The sequence below is a fragment of the Sturnira hondurensis genome, unplaced genomic scaffold (assembly GCF_014824575.4).
Source record: "Sturnira hondurensis isolate 20B ecotype Veracruz unplaced genomic scaffold, ASM1482457v3 Scaffold0014854, whole genome shotgun sequence".
Classification (NCBI taxonomy): domain Eukaryota; kingdom Metazoa; phylum Chordata; class Mammalia; order Chiroptera; family Phyllostomidae; genus Sturnira; species Sturnira hondurensis.
This window is the reverse complement of record NW_028087485.1, coordinates 8,300,437-8,322,142: the sequence shown is the minus strand read 5'-3', so window position 1 is coordinate 8,322,142 and position 21,706 is coordinate 8,300,437. Positions and strand designations below refer to the sequence as shown.

The following is a 21,706-nucleotide window of genomic DNA, read 5'->3' as shown; positions in this document are numbered from 1 at the left end:
TTCCTGCCCCAGGGTCTTTGCCCATGTTTCTGCCTGGAATATGCTTGCCCTTTCCACATGAACAACCAAACGTCTAGATATCATTAAAGTCTTGTTTTAAGTGTCAGCTTTTCTAGCACATCTTCCTTTAACCTACCAGGTGAAGTTGGGTCTCCATGCTATGTGCTATCGTAGCCCTATATACTTCCCCTTGACAACATATTAGATAATAAATATTAGTAAAAACGTCCTTGTTTGTTTAGTATAGTACCCCTCCACCTTCACTCACCCTTCATACAGACAGGCAGAGGTATTTGCATGGCCACACAAATGCACATGACTCTAAGTTCCCATGAGAAAGGATCTTTGTGTATCTTGGTCTTTGAGTGCCGTATGCTTATCAGTTTTGTGCTAGCACTGAAAATTTAACTGTGTACATGTATTGAATGAATAAATGAATGAATAAGTGAATGAATTAACTAGGACAATGTATGGACCCTAATAATCCTACCAATGTTTTGAGTTTCATGACTTCTCTGGCCCATGGCTCTAACATTTTAGGACATTGATTATAGATTCCTAGAGATTCTAAAGTGCTATCTATAATCAGAACCTGGCAGTTTTAAATGAGGGGCTGGAGGCTGGGTAGCAATCAGAGCAGTCTGTGTCTGTGGGCAGAGGTGTGTATAGGGGGTGATAAAGCAGGGAGGCAGGTGGGCACAAAGGGCAGCTAGAGCATGAGAACCCTCCTGGGAATGATTTCTGATTTCCCCTAGCATCCATTTCTCTCCAAGGCCACAGGTCAGGAGTATAAAATCTCCAAATACTAGCTCTGCGGGGTGATCTGTGTGGGAGAAACAGTTCCCAGCTTGCAGGCATGGGTTTTGCTTACTTTCATTGTACATTTTTCTGCTTTTTTTTCAAATGTTATTATTTCAACATCTCCCCGGTAACTTTGACAGGAACCATCTAGTCTAGCCTAATTCACAGTGAAATGTGACCATTCTTATTACTTAAGGTGGAGGACAGGGCTGGATGATTGACAAGCTGGAGGGCCTATTGTCATCTTAGGCAGTGGTTCTCCAGCTGATGAGATGCCTGTGGCTGTTAGAGCCCTGGGCTGCTTTGGTTCACTATTTCATGAAAGGTTTGCCCTCAGATTATCACTTTAAGGAGAGCTCTGTTTTGCTTGGCTCCGATGTGGAATCAGATGGAAAAACACAGTTTTCCAGCATGCTCAAAACTACATTTGAATTTCTTTCTTGATATGAAACATTTGAACCAATTGATTGTGATTTAGCTGATCTTTTACAGAGGCCAGAGAGAATACATTCTATCAGAAAAAAAAAAATCCTACAAAGGGAGAGGCAGAGCTTTCCTGGAAGAAAGCAGACACTTCTTCCCAGGAGCGAGCAGCAGCCGACGTGTGTCTGTTCAACACTTGCTTCTGTGTCAGGTACCTCACTGAGCACTTCCTCAAACTTGATTTCACTGAAATCTCCCAACAGCCCTGTCAGGTAGGGCAGATTCTCATCATCAGGGGACGATACCAAGGCTGAGAATTTAAGTGCTCAGCTCACCTGCTCTGTAAGAGGCAAAATAGGGGCAAGGAATGTGAATTCCAAACCTCAGGCTTGGCCCTGAAATTTGAGGAAAAGTGCTTGAATTCTCCAAGGTTTCTTCAGTCAGGGACCATGGTGCATGGGCAGAGTGCCAGGCTGTTAGTTACTCACTCAGTGTAGATGGGTGTCCAGAGTAACAGCAAGCCCATACCAATCAATGGAAAGAGATGACGAATGTAGGAGAGAACTATAGGACAGGTAAATAGAAAAGGATGGGCCCGACTGTAGTTGCCATTGGATATTTAAGAATAGACTGAAGACAGAGTGGCTACCAAGGTGTCATGACTCTGTAAAGACAAAACAGAGAGGGACATTCCAGGTGGGGGAATAATGTGAGCAAACGAGGAACAGTAGTACCCTGTATGGTCTGCGGGGGAATGGGAAGGCCTAGAGATGCTTGCAGCAAATTGTCTAGGGCTGATTGCCTCGTAGCCTCCCTGCACAAATTCAGTTCTAACTGGCGTATATCTTTGACCCATTGTTCCCCCAGCAGAACTAATAGCCAAAGTGAAGGGAGAGAGAGAACATGTTGCCTAGGAAATTAGGCAAACCCCAAAGCTGCAGAGATTTAAATATTTTTTTAAAACCAGAACCTTCTTTCCACTTAAGAAACGATGACCACATGTGTAGTAGGGAATATGCTCTTAAATGCAGTCTTAGCATAAGGTGGAGTCCCAGCCCTGAGCTCAAATGCATTGTTTAGCCTCCAGTAACTGCATCCGACAAAATCATTGGCAATGAACCGGTGCTGCTTCCATTGATCTGTTTTTCAATTCTGTGTTGTTGGCTGGAGGAGCCTGACTTGACTTTGCCTGAAGTAAGTGATTCGAGTAATCGGCAAATCCAGTGGAACTCCCCAGTCATTACCTCTCAGGCTGGCTGCTGGATTCACATCCTTCAGGTTGTCATTGTACTTGCCATCCACTCAGAGACCCACTATCATTTATGCCCAAGAACATGAAAGCTGAATGTGTAGCTGCAGAAGGATTTGGGGATGTAACTGGGATGCACTGGGGGCCGGCAGTGTCTTAGAGGGGAAAAGGCTTATTTTTACCAACAGATGGCTGTGTGGGGCTTAGAGCACGGGTTTTAAAGGTCGGTGTTCCAGGGACAGTGCTCTGGTTGCCACTTAACCATGTATGTAATCTTAGATGCTTTACTTATGCTCCCTCTGAGCTTAGACTTCCTCACCTAAATGTGAGGATTAAATTCAGTAACCTCCATTGCAGGGCATTAGAGATGTTTGTAGTCTCCATAGTCTCATGATTAAGAAATGGGCCAGCTGCAGGGAAGGGCTTTGGGCAAATAGAACAGTACTCAGCAAACATTTTCTGGACACAGTAGACAATAATGAATGGGCACCAAATGATAGACACATTTGAATTTCTCATAATTTTCGTAACATAAAATATGGTTCTTTATTTGCTTCCCTGACCCCACCCCTTATACACTCAGCATTTTAAATGTAGAAACCATCAGTAGCTTTGAGGGCATCCAAAACAGGTAGCAGACAGATTTGTCCCATGGGTTGTAATTTGCAGATCCTGAACAGGAGTGCACGCGAAGCTTAATCCATTGTGGACATGTTAACAAATATCACTGAAATTTTGGACAAAGCTTCTATACAAACTTCCCCTACCCGGTGACTAGTTCTCCAGTTGTAGGTCTTATGAAGTACTGAAAAGCAAATCATTTGAAATGGCTTGGAAGTGTTCTCATTTCTGATCCAGAACCCAGAGATGAGCCTCACTCTTTCAAGAAGCTCTCCACAAGTCCTCTGAATCTTCCTCTTTTTCTTTCATTGAAATCCTATCTAAAGCCTCGGGGTTTTGCTCAAAGGTATATGTAGTCTGGTTTGCACTTTTTTTTTAGTGGAACCAAATTTTGTAATGTCAGAAGCATCTGGCAACATTGAGCCCAAATGCCCGTAGTCCAACAGTCTGCTAGAGGTGCATGGTAGCCACCCACCTCTGACTCGAAGTTCATGCACCTGCTCTCATTGCTTCAGCTCACTCTTGGTGCATTTAAGTTGCCCTCCTGTTGAATTGGTGATTCTTACTATAAATCCTACATCCAGGCTTTCATAGCTGTATTGTGTTTCTTACAGTTCCTTTTGAAAGTTTTAAAAATACAGTTAAGTACAAAGAGTAATGTCACACACCACCTACCTGGAATTAATAAATATTAACCTATTACCACTTTCGCTTTCAACTTTTAGAAGAAATGTGCCAGGCATCCCAGGTAGAGCTGGTCTTCTTTGGCCTGCCCATTTCCAGATCTTTCCTTCTTATGCAGATCAATGGCTGCCACGAGTTTCATGTATATCCTTCCAGTGCCTGTGTCGGTACATTTAATTATTCATAAAAATATAAATGCTGTTGCTTTACGTGTTTTAAAAATGTGTGATTTATCGAAATGCCATCATTCCCCAACATGTGTCTGTCATTCAATGTTATCTGTCTGGCCCACACCTTTCAGTGGCACATGGAATTCTCTCAAAAGATGAATGTGAACAACTTATTTCTCCGTTCTCCTATTGGTGGGCATTTTGTTGTTTCTGGCTTTGCATTTCAACAAACACAATTGTCCTATCTTTGTCCAAGAATCTGCAGGCATATAAGTTCTCTGAGTGACATACCTTCAAGTGGAGTTGCTGGGTCACTGTGAACTGGCATTGTCGCCTTTATTTTGGAGTTTCTGAGTTGCTTTACATGCCGGTCACTTGCTGTTAGAATGTGAGGTCTTTTTCAGTCTGTAAGATGCACGACGTGCGGCCGTCTTGCTCATCATCCCCCGCAGCACTGAACGTGGAGGCTCGTGCGTAGCGGGTGCTCAGCAGGCATATGGTGAGTGAGTAATACTACTGACTGGACTGCAGACTATTTAAGGGGAAGGGATGGTGTTTTTCTGATATTTTTAGCTCTTGTTTCAAATTTGACACAGAGTAGGAGACTGAGAAATTTAATGACGTAGGAAAACCAGGAGCTTCTCCTGTGGCTTCTCTCTCACGGCTCTTCTGGTTAATTTCCTCCTCTCTTAAATGCCATCGTGAGCATCCATTTTCACACTCTTGTTTTTGTCCCTTAGGCTCTCCTTCATCACCTGACCCCCAACTCATGTTTCATAGGCCCATAGACCACAGTTTCTAACCCACGGTTATGGGTTTCAAGCCCATTCATGGAGCTTATTAAGCTTTAAGAATCAAAGCTGTTTAAGACATAGAATGATTTCTTTAATTTAATTTTTAAATGCCAGCCTTCTTTTGCCTCTTCAGTTCTGATGCCTTTCAGTCTCTGAATCTCTCCCTCCTTCCCTCCCAGCACTTATTTTCAAGGCTTCTCATTCCTACCTCTTTCCACCATCTCACTGATCATCGTATCATGTAACTTAACCCAGGCTCCTCTTGCAGCATTCTTTGCTGTTGATGCCCTGCCTATTTCTATTAAGGTCTCGTTCATGTCTCACTTGTGCTCAGTGTGATTCCCCTGTAGCTGCTGACCTCCTTTACCACTAATCCAATCTATGCCCTAATGGGAAAACAGTCAGGTGGTGTGGACGCACACCAGCAGCCAGGGATGTGGCCTGAATTTCTGGAGACCTGCAATTGCTGGCAATTGATGGCTGACCTTCCCAGAACACAAATCTTTCTGTTTTGATTTGAAATCTGCCCTTAGCAGCTTCCTCTGTGGAAGCAGAAAAGTGGGCTTATGGAAGCAGGGAGCAAGAGGAGGTGTGAGAAGCCTAGACCTTCCAGAGAGAACTAGACTTTTAGAGGAATATTTAAAAAAGAATTCAGGGCTCCAGGTGGATCGAAGTCCTTCTATCAAGAACGTTTCTTATATTGCCCTGGCTGTCGTGGCTCAGTGGATTGAGTGTGGGCCTGCGAACCACACAATGGAGGTTCAATTCCCAGTCAGGGTACATGCCTGGGTTGCAGGCTAGTTCCCAGCAGGGGACTCATGAGAGGCAACCATACACTGATATTTCTCTCCTTCTCTCCTTCCCTTCTTCTCTAGAGATAAATAAAATCTTTAAAAAAAAAAGAATTCTCCACATTTAACAAAAAAAAAAACCCCAAAACATCAAAAAAAGAACGTTTCTTATATCTTTATTCAACAGTAGAAACTGAGTGTCTACCGCAAGGTAGGCACTGTCCTAGCTGTTTTAGGACCTGGGCTGGGGCGCAGACAAGGTCTCTGATGATGGGCAGTTTATATTATAAAGCCTCTTCTACACCTCACAGAAGAAAAATTAGTTTTGTATGAGGTTTGTTTTAGTTCTAGGTTCGTGAAATCTGTCTGCAATCCAATTCCTTGTTTTTAATGGTAGTGGTTGTAGAGAGAGAGAGGATCGGAGTGTGGGGAAAGAGGAAGGGGCGGGGGGAGAAGTGAAAAGAAAGAAAAAGGGAGGAAAGAGAGGGAGAGAGGGAAGATATTACTGTAAACCTCAGAGTTTCTCGTAGTTCCAAAGATTCTAATCCTGGCTGTGGCTTCACATTATTGCTTATCTCCTTGCCTGAGAAGGAACAGTACTTTCAATGAATGGAATGAGATATCACAGAATATTAAAAGTAGTTACCTACATGGGGGTTCACTTTTCTCAAGTATAGATTCTTACAATCTTCGAAACTTTTATAATGAGAATGCATTCTTTTTATAATAAGTAAATCATTGGTCAAAATGTACACATGAAAAACAGTCTATCCCAGTTCATAAAACACAGGGGCTGCATTTAAATGGGTGACTCTGTGGGTCATACTTGTTCTACCTTTGAGGTTGTGACCTAAGGGAAAGGAAAGTCTTAACTACCCATCATCCCTTGCAGTGCTACCTAATGCTCTGAGCAAATTAATACAAAATCATTGCAAGTAAACAGGATACTAGAACCCAGTCAAAGAATAGAAAAGAATAGGAAACAGACAAGTCTCACCTATGGAATAAAAAATTCAGAAAATTGCTAGATGTTGGCTTCTGAGGAAGTAGGGCTGTAAATAATTTCTTCAAGGTCATGTGGTTAATTTATGCTGCATTTATAAGTTATTGTGTATTTTAAAGATTAATGAAATATTTAATTATCGCAAGGTTGCCTGTGACCTTTTGTGGAATGACTTCATCATAAGTCTGCAGGAATTTGAGAGCTGTTTTCGAGGTTTCTAATAATTTGGTCTTGAATTAATGACATCCAGCCCCTGGAAGGAGTCAAGGCTGGGTAAAAGGATTGAGGTGGGATTTGCTGTTTCCTAGCAATGACTAATTCTGAGTCCTGCAGGGAGGGGGCAGAGAAGATGGTGTGTGACTCACTGGAATCCATAGAAGATTTAGCTGTTTACTTAGAGAAATGAGAAATAAATCCAGTTTGTCAGTGAAGGCGATTGCACGCAGTCAGACTGGGTCATTGTAGAGGACTGGGTTTGCAGCACATTGCAGCACATCTGCATGTCAATATGACACAACCCCTGGACCAATGGGCAAATTCTTCTGCCCTGACACTCGCAAGGGTGTTCCTTCATTTATAGACTGAAGGTCTGTGTTTGCTCTCCAGCTTGCTGTCCACCAGTGAAGCCCAGCTTGGACTATCCACAGTATATATGGGCTCAATAAAAATAGCTAAGCTGTCCCTCGAGGGGAGCAGGACCATTTCTCCAGAGACTAGGATACCTCATTGTCTGTATCATTCTGGTGTCATTTAATCCAAAAGGCTGAGTAAGAAAGACTCTTCAGAAAAATGGCTTATGAAAGAACATCCTCTCAGAAAAACTGGTACCACACATCTATAGTTCAAGAAAGGCAGGCTAGAGATTGGAAAACCCAGAGCACCCTTTTTATATAGAAGCCTAGGAGAAAAACCTGCAAATTGTGGAAAATGGGTCTTGGTTGAAACTTTCCTTGGTTAACTGTAGCTCTGAATGTGATCACTTCTCTACTCCTCATTCCTCCAGCAATTGTTCATGACTCTATGCCATTTATAGTTTATCATGATTCAACCAGCAGGCTGCCATGGTTGCCCATGTAGGAGAAGGAGGTGGGTTCTGGAAGGCTGGCTTCTTGTCCTTTGTGTTCCTGAGCAGGCCACTGCCATACCTGGGCCTTGGTTGCCCCAGGCAGTATATGAAAAGTTTAGGCCAAAGATTAATCCCTAAGGACCCTTCCAGCACCAAGACGTTATAATTCTGAGGGGTTTTTTTGTTTTGTTTTTTTTGCTTTATGCCCCAGGACTCCCAGTTAGAGACTAAGCTAATAAGACTTGTCATAGTTTAGGGTCAAGAATGTAATTCCCCGTAAATTAGATCCTATAGACTTTGAGACAAATAGGTCCATAAATGGGCCTATTTATGGACCTTTAGATTTACTCTAAGTAAATCTCTAGTCCCTCCTACGACTATGGTTTCAGTTTTGTATTATTTCATGGTGTTTCTGCCTTTTGTGCCTTTTGAGCTAGAGCTAATAGTATCAAAGTACTCCCCACAGAGTACTAGAGTACTAAAATGCGCAGTCACAGGGTTGCTGATGAGTCACACCCTTCACAGGGGGCATGAGCCTTGCTAAAGGCAGTGTTGAGGACTGTGTTGTAACATTAGCAGCAACTGCCTAAGTTGGACTCCTGGCTTCAGGATCTATTTGCTGTGTAACTTTATTAGATGAATTATTTAACTTCTTTGAGCTTTAGCTTCCTCATCCATTAAGTGGGAATGATCAATGAAATGAGATAATCCATGCAAAGTAGTTAGCATCCTGTGTGTTCAATAAATTCTCACTAATATAGGCATTTCTAATTATTATTGTTATTTGATTGGCTTTTACTAGTGTATTTACTGTTTGAAAAGTCTTGTGGTAGATAGAGGTCATGGAACTATAAAAACTTAAGTCATTCTATCCACCAACAAAGTTCTCAAGCATTCAACAAAACACATACATTATTATAGTTAGTACAATACAATTACATAAAATAATAATTTTAAATTATTTTTATATTTATGCTACACATCACAGATCTACAACACATTAAAACTTCAGAATTCTGTTAGGTATGATTATTCTCATTTTTCAAATGATGAAACTGCAGTCTAATTGGTATGTGTAAAGAACTTCCCATAGAGCTGGGATTAGGGCTCAGATGTCTTCTGTGTGATGCCAACACCTTTGTGTCTGACCACTTCATCCCCTTGGCTCTCCGAAAAATCAATGTATGACAAACACTTACAACGTGTAAGGTACAGCATATGTAAGTTGCAAACTTCTAAGAGCCTAAAATCTGGCAGGGAGGGTGAGAATCTTCTGTGCACACATGCTCTATGAATTGTGATACCTTATGGAAGTACTAAGATAAAGTACAGAAAAATGCTGCAAAATTTCAGAGGAAAGTGATAGTTTTTTCTTTGAAGGAAGAAAATTTTAGAATTAAGGAGGAAGAAAGATAATGGAGGGCCTAGCAGAAAAGTTAGCATTTAAGTTGAAACTAAAAAGAATAAATAAAGAATATAGAATAATCTGAAAATCTGTGGAGAGTTGTGGTTACACAATACAGAAACCTACAAAAATATAAGGAGAATGGAAGATTTGCAATATCTTAGAGAAATAGTCTAATAATCTTCATGAACAAACTAATAGACCAAGCAGTCAAGAAATTAGTACTGTATGTATTTGGATATGAATAATACCACCAGCAAGCTTTATTTAGAAGACCTCCTCTTAGGAAACAGAGAACACATACTTTTTAAAGCAAACATTTAGTATAGATTTTCTAATTGATTATCTACTGCATCACATGCAAACTTTGGAGTAATTTCAAAGAGCTGATATCATTGAGATCATGTTTTCTCTAACTAGTGTAATTAGATAAACATTTTAAAATAAAATGATGACAAGGATAATAAAGGGGAAAACCTCGTAGTTCTGTTTCTTAAAGAGGAAATCAAAATCATCACAATGAGATATGTGGACTTGGGAAGCTCTTCCTTCCATCTGCCCCCCACCACCTGGGGCACAAATTACTATATATATTTGACTTGAGATTTATAGAATTGGTAGGCACTGCACAAGGTAAGATGTGGAGAAAGGCCTCCTAAGCAGAGGAAGAGCAGACACCAGGTAGTCATGCTTTTCTTAGTGAAACAGTTGGAATTCTATCTGAGCACAGGTAACAATGGGCCTGGTAGGAGATGGGACTGCAAAGGTGGGCAAACACCAGTGAAGGAGACTCGTGAATAAAAATCAAAGCTCTTAGCATGATGTTCATGACACAGTTCTGTGAGAGTTCAAGGATAAGAGTAGGTACCTTGGGAGTTTTCTACACAAAGGTTGAAGGTGCAGAAATGAATAGAATTGCCAAGGTCAAATGTAGGGACTAAGAAGAAGGCTTAAGTTAGGACACTCAGAGATGGGAAGGAGAGGAGGAAGGAAAGAGGTACACTTAGAGAAGGAAGAGGAAACAAGGAGAATATGGTGGTGTCGAAGCAAAGGACCAGGCAAACTAGGGAAAGGCCTCTGCCTCTATGCAAGAAGATCACTACCTCTTTATGTAGAACATTAACGTTTAGAAAAGGTAGAGGCCACGTAGATGTGGAATACCTGAGCATTCCTTTTAAGAAGAGGTGGTATTTATGTAGGGATTTGAGATGAGATTGAGGTAGGCAGAGAATAAAGGAAGATGTTTGTAGTGAATGGCATGTCAGAAACAAGGTCTGAATCAGGAATGTGTGGGTGCGCTAGGAAATCTACTAAATGTTCCACAGCTGTTATCATTAGCACATGTGTGTGTGCTCACACACGCACGCAAGTGTCTATGTAGGCATTTGTACAAAGGGAGATGGAGAAGTTTGGCGAGAACAAAGAGGGAATAAGGAAGAAAAGCTTGGAAAGGAATGTGAGGCTCAGACTGGGGATGGAGTGCTAGTCTGGAAATGTGGGCTGTGCTCTCTAATCACAGTTTCTGGGCAGGCATGTAGTCTCATTGGAATAGTACTTCAAGACGACTGTCTGGAAGGAGGTGGAGGATGTCTAATGAAGATGGCTATTTTGTCTAAACAAGTGAAATTAGTGAGCAGACAAGAGGTTTTCAGAGCATGGATTGCAGTCTTTGGCCCAAGAAAGTGCAGCCAGTGAAAGCTTTGGTTTCACGTACATGCCAACTTGAATGCCAGTTCAACCAGTATCATGAACGTGGGCCTGGAGCCTCAATACCCTCATCTTCAATCCCTGTACCTCTGATTCTCAGGGCATTGTGTGGGGATTTGGCATGATAGTAGCTGTGAAACATATAGTAGAGCCCCTGGCACAAGATAATAACACCATCAGTTGTAGTCATTGCTATTATCAGGGCATGGGAATGAAACTCAAATGGAGTTAGTGAACGTGAGAGGTTTTTAGATGTGCAATGAAAAGGATTGAATATCGGGCTGGAGGTCAAGAGTGAGGACCACGTTGAGGACTGTTTGCTGACACAGGGGTTTCTCCTGATGACTGAGAATTCAGGTGAGGCAATAACAGAAAGAGGAAAGTCAGGAAGGAGCTGATAGAGTCCGCTTTGGCCCTGCTCTGCTTTTTAGGATTTTCTTAAGAAAGGTAAAGGTGGGAAAGTTGGTGGTTAGAAAAGCTCAAAATGCAAGTGCTTGAGTCATGGAGGACCGTAAGGGAAAGGGAGAGGTCTAGAGGCGGGTCCGTGATGATGCAACGTTATCCTAGTTGAGTTCCATCGAATGTTCCTACAAAAACTGGTCTGCAGTGAAGTCCTTCTTATTGAACTGGCACTGACTGATCTTTCTTTTGCACATTTCTAGTGGCTTCCTAGTGATGAATCCTCTCCTCTTCCTCTCTGCAGGATTGTGGTCAACTACTCTCTTCTTGACACTTCTCTCAGCTTTGATAACTGTGTAGAAAAATTGGTGTAATTAGAGGTGGTAGAAAAGAACTGGGGTACTAAGCGGGAGAGAATCAGCTGACCCAGAATTGCTCTCTGGTAAAGAGGAAAATATCTTTACAGAGCCTACTCCTCTAACTACATTTAGTGTGTGTGGCATTGTTTCCACCTAAATTATAGCAATTATATACCAAGATCCCCTTTGAAATCATTTAATTAATGAGTAGGTAACCCTCTGTGTGTATGGAATTCTAATGAAGTCTTTTATTTTTGTGGACCAACTCCCTCCCACAAATTAATCACTCCTCTCCCCAAAAAGCTTACTCAGGACTGGATGGTGGATTAGAGAAGGTGTGTTATCTAGGGTCTCAGCAACTCACAGTTGTCACTTGTGGAAATTCTAGCACAGTCCAGGGTAACCAGGGACAGTGAAGCTGCTGCTGTTTTCCACCTGAGATTGCTTCTGTCCTTCTAAACTCCAAAGGACACACAACTCAACCATGTTCTTTGGCCCAGAAATAAGGGCAGTGAAAGCTATTACCCCAATTTTAGAAGAAGTGGATGATTTGATAGATTAATTCCATCCATTAATCAACTCAGAACTATTTATTGAGCATCTGTTATATGAAAGAAGTTCCAGTGGAGACAAAGATGAATGACTCTAGATAAATCCTTTGTGTATGGGCTCACCAGGAGATAGATAGCTTGTACACCGTGAGGTAGACATAGGGACTGAAAGAAAATAATCTCTTGGGCATTGTCTTGAAAGGGCCACATTTCATCTGCACTATTTCTGCATCCAATCCTTTAAGTATATATGCCAATGATTAACAGTCCTCTTCTGTAGGAATGCTTGAAAGATGAAGTGTTTTGCCCAAGGTCAGCAGGCTAATTTAGTGGTAGGTTAGGACTAGGAAAAGAAAAAAATCTCTACTTCCTTGCCTAATAGTTTTGCTCTCTTGCCCAGACCAACTTTATGTTAAAAGTTAAACTGCAGCACAAGAGTACAGGATGATACTATGTGACCAGAGTCACACTAGGCCCAGAGGAGTTTAATAAAAAAAGAGAAAGAGAGAGAAAGAGATGGTTTCTTAGGTGTTATAGAGCCCAAGAAGGTACATCTTTAGTAGAGTGAAAAACTCTCATGAAAAAATTCAGGTGGCAAGTTAAAAAGAGAAAGAAAACCTGAAGTAATAAATTTTAATTGATTTTTTTCCCGCTTAGAAATCCATATCATGAGAAATGGCTTAGAGAATTCATTTATTTTGTCCTGTGGTAGGGAGCAGTTTCTTCAGGGGAACTAAAGGGTAGGTGACCTGTCTACAGACAGTCATCTGTATTTATATATGAGGAATCTACTTTCTCCAAGATTCTGTAGATATCAAACACACACACACACACACACACACACACACACAACCCCCCCTGTATTTGACATTAGTATGCACTTTGAAAAAAGCATTTTGAACCCTAGCTGAAACTTACTGAAAGCCCTAGCTGAGCCAACCTTGGGCTGGGTCCCTGAGGGTTCCAGTAATGAGAATGATGGTGGGGGAATGAACATTTGCTGCCCATTGAGATTCCCAAGATTTGCACGTGCATGATCTCACATGATATAGTTTTGATTATGTTGCTAAAAATACAGGGGTGGGCAAAAGTAGGCTTACAACATACCACTAAATAATACAATATTAAATAAATAACAATGCAATAATAAACTGTTTCATGTACTCACAACTGTAAATTTACTTTTTGCCCACCTCTCTCCTTTGATTTAAGGAGAGAGACTAGGAATACATTTCTGAAGGAGATATCCGAAATAGTTTTTCTTGGTAATTGCAAGGAAGTCAGACTGTGGACAACAGTGGATTTGGCCATGCTAGAAATTATTGCCCTGTTCTATTGACACGCAGTAATCAATCAGCCATTTTTTGTCAGGTAACAACTATTGAAAGGTTCTATGAAGTACAAAGAAATGTAAGAATCATTCTCAGACTTAGAACCTTTCTAACTAGTTTCTAAAAAATCTGACCATCAATATAAGAAAATTAAGAAATTATCAGTAAGTTGTCTGGAGCAGTGTTTCTCCAAGGTGGTCCTGACACCAGCAGTATCAGCACCACTGGGGACCTAGACTTGTGTGTAATCTGTCACCCAAAATACACTATTCAGAAAGTTTGGGGATGGGACAACCTGTGTTTTGCAGGCCTTCTAGGCGATTTCCATACAGACAGTAGGAAACCTCTGGTCTAGAAATAACAGGACCATTTGAACTTCTGGGGAAATAGAGCTCAGCATTGCTGGAAAAGTCTTTCTGAAAGAAGACTTCCTGAAAGAGACAGCACCTGATTTGGGAGTCACAGTGTCCTATTAGAGCTACATCATGTGGTCCTCTACCCTGCCCATTTCTTGAGTTCCCACCAAAAGATACTACAAGTGGGATGAGCACACTGAACCTACTTTAGTGGTGATAAGCTTACTAACTTTAGAGGAGAATTTTCAGAAGATGAGCAACTTTGAAATGGAAATTTTGTTTTTATTACTAATCAGAAACTATCTGGGTTTTCTCTTTTCCCAATCCAGAACTAAGCAGACCTTGTCAATATTTGCCACCCCAGTGTAATGGGCATGGACTCCGGTGAGGGTAACCCTGATTTCTCTGCTCAGTGCTCACTGCCACAGATCCCGTCGTGATTTTCAACATCTGTTCTAAGGATAATTAGGAAAAGGAAGGAATGCTTGCATTTAAATTAGTCCTTGTTTTGTCTCTTTCTTAGTTTGCTGTGTTTCTGTCATTGTTTCGGCTTCTATGAGCTCTAGTCAGAAAAGCAATGAGTGGACACAGTATTGAGCAGGACTAGGAAGCCAGATCTATGCGAAAGACAGACCCTGTGTCAGAGTCACCTATGCCCCACAGCAGGGATCCCACAATAAACTTCTTTCTTCTCAGAAATGATCCTGGATAGAGATAGGAGGAGTACATTCATGTCTGAAAGCTGCTAAGGGTTTTTACCTCACTTGAGCTTAGTTGGAGTCCAATGAGAAAATAAGCAAAAAATCATAGTCCTAACATTAAATATTAAAAAATGTGCATCTGGCATAGGTAAGAAACCACATGGAAGACAAGAGTAGCACACTCCTAAGTGAAAATATTAGTATATCAATATACAGTCTGGGGAAAGACCTGGGACACACAGACTAAGAAAACCTGGGACAGAAACCAAAGAAATACAGATTAAAAAAATGCACCCATAAAGAATGCAGAAGAGAAGAATCTGAATTAGCCCACAAGTCCTGACTGGGGGCCTATTTTTGTGTTCAGTCTTGAAGTGAGCACTCTGAGGTCCTAAACAGATATCTCAAAGAGCTGGGAAAAAAAAACACCATGAATGTCCCTAAGACCGAGGGCCAGTTAGGCCATGTACCTGAATGATGCTTGTATCCCCTGCAACAAGAGCTCTGGGAGATGGTCAAGCCTGAGCTTGAAGTTCTGTGCTTACTAATGCTTGAGCATTCCTTTTCTCCATGGGCAACCCTGTCTGTTGGAAAGATCTTTCACATTTTTTAAACTGCCACACTTTTGTTTTTTATTATTTTTTAATACTCAAGAGATCTCCCTAGAATGTCCACTTTATTGGTCTTTTCTCTCCTGCCCCTTCCTAAGTCATCTCCAGGTAGGTTAGCCATCATCTTTATGCCACTCCTTCAACAGAGAGATGGAAAATGCTCTCGAATCATACAGTCATCTGTATTAATTTCCCGTGTCTGCTGCAATAAATGACCACAAATTGGTTGGCTAAAAGAATGGAAATGTGTTCTGTTACAGTTTTGAGGGCTGGAGTCCTAGGTCAACATGGTAGCAGGGCTACACTCCCTCTAGTGTGTACTAGTGAAGATCGTCCTGTGATTCCATCTTCTGGTGGCTTCAGCTGTCCCCTGACTTGTAGCCTCAGAAATCCCATCTTTGCCTCTGTCTTCACCTGGTCTTCTCCTCTCTGCACGTCTTTCTTCTTTTTATTTTTATTATTTTTAATTCGATTTATTGAGGTGGCACTGGTTAATGAAATTATACAGGTTTCAAGTGCGCAGTTCTGTGAGCAATCATCTGTATATTGCGTTGTGTGTTTATCACCCAAAGTCAGTTCTCCTTTCATCACCACATACTTGTCCCCTTTCCCCTTTGCTGCCTCCTCCACGGCACCCACCCTTTCCTTCTGGTAACCGCCGTGCTGTTGTCTGTGTCTACGAGTTGCGTGTGTTTGTCTGGTTTGTTCATTTATTGTTTCCAGTTTAGTATCCCACGTATGAATGAAATCATATGGCTCTTTTTGCCACCTGGCTTACTTCGCTTACTATGACACTCTCTGGATCCGACTACATTGTTGCAAATGATCATATTTCATCTTTTCTTATGGCTGAGTAGTATTTTATTGTACATATATATGGACCACATCTTCTTCATCTAATTATCTATTGAGAGACACTTTTGCTGCCAGATCTTAGCTACAGTGAATAATGCAGCCATGAGCGTAGAGGTACATACATCTTCACAAATAAATGTTTAAACGTTGGGGGTATAGATACCCAGAAGAAGAGCTGCTGGGTCACACTGGACTTCGGGCTCACCTTGATAATCCAAGATAAAGGCATCTGGAGATTCTTAATTTACAAATCAAAGACCTTTGTCCAAATCAGTTCTCATCCATAGGTTTCAGATCATATTTCTTTGGGAAGCCACTGTTCACTTCAATACATAATCTTATCACTCTTTTTTCAATGGTTCTTAAACTTTGGAGACTTTGAACCCCTTCAAAAATCTGATAAAATATATGTAATTTCTCTGTAGATAAATACCAATGCCAATAAATGCATATTTTTACTTAAAATTTCAGGAGATTCAAACTCCACTATCACCACCAAAGCCTAGACGTGCACTGTCCATTGAGAGACTTAGTCTATGTCGTTATTGAATAATGACAAAATTAACTACAGTTCTTCTTTGTGCTCTAGTGTAGAGTAGACCATGATATTGTCTATTTTGTTCTAGATAATAGATTGATACATAATTCTGTATTAATTAATGTATTCTGATATCACCTTAAATATGTTTGTCTCTCTGAAGTGTATGCTTGTGTTAATCACATTGTATATTAAAACTCTTAAGCTGCCATTATTGTTATTATTGTTGTTGTTATTGTTATCATCACTGAGTTTCACTGAGCCCCATCTCTCCTATCTCCTATTTATGTAGTTGCCCAGGGGAGGGCCTGGCGTTCCTTCCTGCTGCGTCACATGCTGTTGAATTAAACCTGTCTCTCATTCTGTCAAGTCCTTCTTGGGTCCTGATTCTGCCATCAAGTGTATTGACTGTCTCTTCCAGCTTTATGTCATCAGAGAATGTGATTTGCAACGATGACCATTATTTTCATGTCTTCAAGTCATTAATAAAAATGATGAACAAGAAAGAGCAGACAGCAGAACCTTGCTGCTGACTACTCACACCCTCCCTCGTGGCTGATTTTAATGCCTTAATTAGGGACTGTTCAACCACGTAGTTTTACTAGTGCCTGGCTCATATTTTTTCATCTTTTTTTCAAGACTGCTGTGGCAGACCGTGTCAGATGCCTGGCTGATAGGTAAATCATGTGCCTCATATTTCCCTCTCCTGTCTGCCTCGTAATCCTTTCGCAGAAAGGGACGGGATTAATCTGACATGATGTATTTTATGATCCATGAATAACTGTAAACTATTTGGAGTAGGCAGAATGCTTGGTTTAGCATCACTAATATCCAGCTACTCAGAGTACTACAATCAGGGGAGACTCGTTAGGGGAGGTGGCATTTGAATGTAGCAGGGTTTGGATAGGCTGGATAGAGAAAGAAAAGACATTCATCAAAGTCTCCTCCCACTATTTTTTTTCCTGATAAGCTTTCAATTTGACTCTCCTCTCTTCAAGCATAGAATTTTTTAGTTAGTAAACTGTTTTGTAAAAGGATTAAAATTGACTGACTCGTGACTTCTCCATGAAATGAATTAGAACAAAAAGGTGGAAATACCTTAGTTGAGACCTGGTATGGGTGTCCTGGGTAAGAAGAGCACTGGACATAGAAAGAATGCAAGAGAACAGGGAGAACCAGGAAGGAAACTTACATTAGGTTTGCTCTGCTCTACACAGCATTGGCCATATGATCCAGGATATTCAGACCGTGGTTTCCACTACCTAGTGCTGATCTAAGACTCATACAGAGGCCATATAGCTTTATAAAAAGTAGGGACCCTGAGTCTCCTCCTCAAAGTCTGTTTAATCTTCTTTAGACAAAGCTCTAGAAAGTTTTATTCAATGTTGAACATTTAGAACATTAAAAGTCATTTCTTGAGGTGTATTTTAAGTTGTATGATCTGTAGGACAATCCTATTTCTTTCCCTATTTTAGCATCTTAACCAGCTCCCAAAACATCCTCATGTTTCAGGTAGCAGAAGGAAATGTTCCCTGAGGAGAGTTACTCTCTTGGTGGCCCTATAAGAGTACCTGAACTTGAGGAGAGGAAAACCCAGGGCTGGGGGCATGATTAAGTCTTGATGAAATGAAAGCCATCCAATTCCTTGAAAGACTTCAGTTGATTTAAGTCCCCAGCATGATTGGTCTCCCCTTTACATCACTGTGATAGATGCCTTGCATTGTAATTACAAGACATGCCACCTGAGTGGAGTATGGATGACCAATCTATTTTTATAGAAATAATTAAGTATTCATATTTATAAGGCTATCAACTGCTGGGCTTTGAAAAGGTTGATATGGATTATCGAAGACACACACATGGTGTGCTTCTTCACTGTGCATAAATATGAGTTTCTTTTATGAGACTCCTGTGATTTTTCAGGGAAGGGGTGAAGAGGGTGGTATTCATAGGAATTAAGCAATGGGAATATAAAATAAAACCCTTCTATTCAGTCAAAATTTTGGAATTGTCAGAGTCATACTTTTAATTAGCTAACTCACCTCCATCCCAACACACATAGATACAATCCACTTTACAGGTAAGGAAACTGAGTCTTCATCAGTGGATATCAGCAAAGAAAACATCATTGCTTGAAATTAAGGACATACAAGGCTGTATTGCAAAGTATAAACAACAGTTCTATCTGGGTGGAGGATTTTGGACTATTGGGTGAATGTTTCCTTCTCCATACTTTTCTATATTTTAAATTTTTCCTATAAAGTACATGTATTGCTATTGCAACTTAAAAAGGTTGGTTTTTGAAACCACTGTGAGTGCCATGCATTTGGTTGGTGTTGACTATACAGTGGACTCTCTACTCAATGGCTTTCAAAGAACATACTTTGGGAGAACTGGTAAAGTCCAGGCTGCAATTCAGTCCTCTGTTCCCCCCTCTGTGATGGTGCATTAGTGACTGACTGTGAGGCTTTCTCTGTTGTCTTTCCCATTCCTCTGTTAAATGCAGAGTCTTTGGCCACTTCAGTCTCCGCTCTGAATGGCAGCTGGTGAAAGTGGACTACAAATCTATCTTTAGCCGGCATTGCACCAAGGAAGACTATCAAACCTGGCACCTACTTAATCAGGTACACCACATGGGAGGTCAGGTGGGGGGGAATGCTGGCTTCTAGGAAGAGGAGCTATTGAAAGGCTGTTGGTCACAGCTGGCCCTTCCCATCTGGAGGAGGAAAGCAGTGGGTCCTCTGAGGATGATGGCGGACTTGAGGGAAGGGTTGAAGCTCACATACCCAGGTGCAGTAGGGGTAGATGGTATTTGGGGGCCATTTCTCAGTCTAGGATCCTGATCTACTCATTGAAGTCACTGAGAAGAAGAGGGTGGGGTCGAAGGAAGAAAGATAACTAGGGGTTTTAGCTCTACCTATGGAGAAATAAGCCCAGACAGCTGGGGGGCCAACCCTCCAATGCTTCAGCCATTTTACCTTCCCCTGGGGAGGGTGAAAGCCTTTCTCAGACTTGTCTGGAGCAAGGACCCAAGAGCACTGGGAACAGGACCATTAAGAAAGAGTGAGGGGTGGGGGTGAGGGTCTCTACCAATAGCAGTTATTTACTGATACACCACAAAGTCAGGCTTCCGTGTTCTTTAGAATCATCGGGTCCTTGTAATTTGTGCCGAATTCTGTTCTTTTTGCCCTTGACTAGGAATAAAGACTTGGGCATGGTTATTTATCATAGAGAAGGAGCTTCAGGTCAACTTCAGTTTTACTTTGAAGATGATGGAAAAATATGCCAGAAGCAGAATCCTTCCCACTAGAATTCCAGCTGAAGCCATTTGGGCAATGGCTGGTGGTCTGTGAGGATGACTGGAGTCTTTGCATCCCCTATGGAGGTGGAGAAGAAACAGGATGAAGTAGACATCACTGGCCACACTGGGTGGGTGGTGGCGGGTGGGATAGGCCAGCCTTGCATAGTGTTTTTTTTGGTGTGGTAGTAAAAGAGTAGCCCTTTTACCCTTGACACTCCCAAATGGTTGCTTGGAAGGAGAGTGCTACAAAGTGAGCAAAAGAGAATGAAAAGCTTAACACTTCTTGTTGAGAAGCTGATTTTCTTCACCTTCTTTGTGTGTTTCTGCCTCTCTCACCATGGGCTTTCTTTCTAAGGGAGAACCTTGTGTCATGGGAGAAAGGAAAATATTCAAGAAACGGAAGCCAGGAGCTCAGTGTGCCCTGAGCCGAGACTCCTCAGGGACGGTGGTCTCAGAACCCTGTGTCTGTGCTGACTCGGACTTTGAGTGGTGAGTCCCTTGACCTCTCAATGCCAATTTCAACCAGACATTTACCTGTTTGGTGGTGGGGTGAGAATGAAGGTGAGTTAGGGGAGGAACTACTGGTCTGTGGGGCCAATTACTCTAGTTCCTGGGACTGATAAGAACTTGCACCTGTACATGGGACAGAAAGAGGCATTGTCACAGGGAAGACCACTGTTCCATCAGAGCATGACATCCATGGGGACTTCTTATCTTCAGTGAGCAGCTTGGCACAAGTACCAGACAGGTCAGTCTGGTCACTGACAGAGCTCAGAGAGCTGCTGCCTTGAGTAGTAACCTCCAGACAAGTTTGCTCTTCCAGTAGAACTCTTGTCATCATTTTTATGCCTCCCTCCAATGACAACCACGAGGAACAATGTGAAACCTCTCATGTTAGGCAATAATTCACAAATTTCCCAATATGTCCCTTCCACTCTGGCTTCCCTCTCCTCCAGCAGGAGATATTTGTGTTCATGTATCTCCTCCACACTCATCTCCCCTTGAATGGAACTTCATGTGGCCAAAGCAGAGCTCTTGCTGAATCACCACTCTTGGAAGGAGTTTTTCAATCCATCTTAAATCCCCACAGTGTCCAAGTTTTTCCAGCCTCAATAAAGCTCACAGACATCCATTTCTTTACTTAAGTCAAAGTCCCAGGAGAGCTTGAATTTTCCCTTTTTCTCACCCAAGTCACCTGCAAGGCTCTACTTCCGAAATCCATTCTAACTCAACGCATCTTCCCCCACGTCCACCGCTGGTGGGACCTTTCCAACAGTCTACTGATTCCTTCTCTATTTCCACCCTGCATCGTAAAATCTGTCCTCCTCACAGTAACCAGAATAATATTTTAAAGGCCAAAATCAGATCTTATCACTTCCGTCCTGAGAATATTACCTTCACCCCTAAAATATAACCAAATCTTTTTTCCTTGGCTTGCTTCATGGTAGGTGATTTGGCCTGTTGTTGCCAAACAACATGATATTAAATCATGCCTTAATTTCTTATTGTTCTTCCCTTGTGTACCATTTTGCAGCCACACTGTGGTATCCTGTACCTTAATTAATCCAGGCTTACTCCTGGCAGAGGAGATGGTGTGCATGGGGATGTCTTCCAGATTTCAGCGTGGCTGGCATGTTTAGGTCACTCATGTCTCAGTAAAAATATCATTTCCTCAGAAATGCCTTTTGAGATCACCTAATGTTACCTGCACCCCAGTGCTCTGTAGACCATTAGTCTGTTTCATCTTATTAGTATCAGTCACCGTGTAGAACGATCGTGTCTCTAATGGTTTTATTATTGCCTATCTTCCCCAGGAGGCCCTAAGTCCTGTGAGTGCAGGAGTTTTAGTTCCCTCCATAGTGCCTAGGTGGTGGTAGGCAGCAAATCGTTGTACTGTGTTTCTGAATGCTGTTCTTTCTAGGAGAGTCAAAAGCCTTCCCAGGTTTGGGAATGGGCACATATCACTCTGCTCCCAGCTAGATGAAGTACT

At 41.7% G+C, this 21,706-nt stretch overlaps 1 protein-coding gene across 1 annotated transcript in view; it reads left to right on the top strand.

Annotated features, from left to right (window-relative positions):
- Positions 1-21,706, top strand: part of SORCS3 (sortilin related VPS10 domain containing receptor 3) — a 557,219-nt gene that overhangs the window by 489,132 nt on the left and 46,381 nt on the right. Inside the window, exons 15-16 of the mRNA XM_037063981.1 lie at positions 18,922-19,039; positions 20,072-20,205. Coding sequence (XP_036919876.1) covers positions 18,922-19,039; positions 20,072-20,205 — 252 coding nt within the window. The remainder of the gene's footprint in view (positions 1-18,921; positions 19,040-20,071; positions 20,206-21,706) is intronic.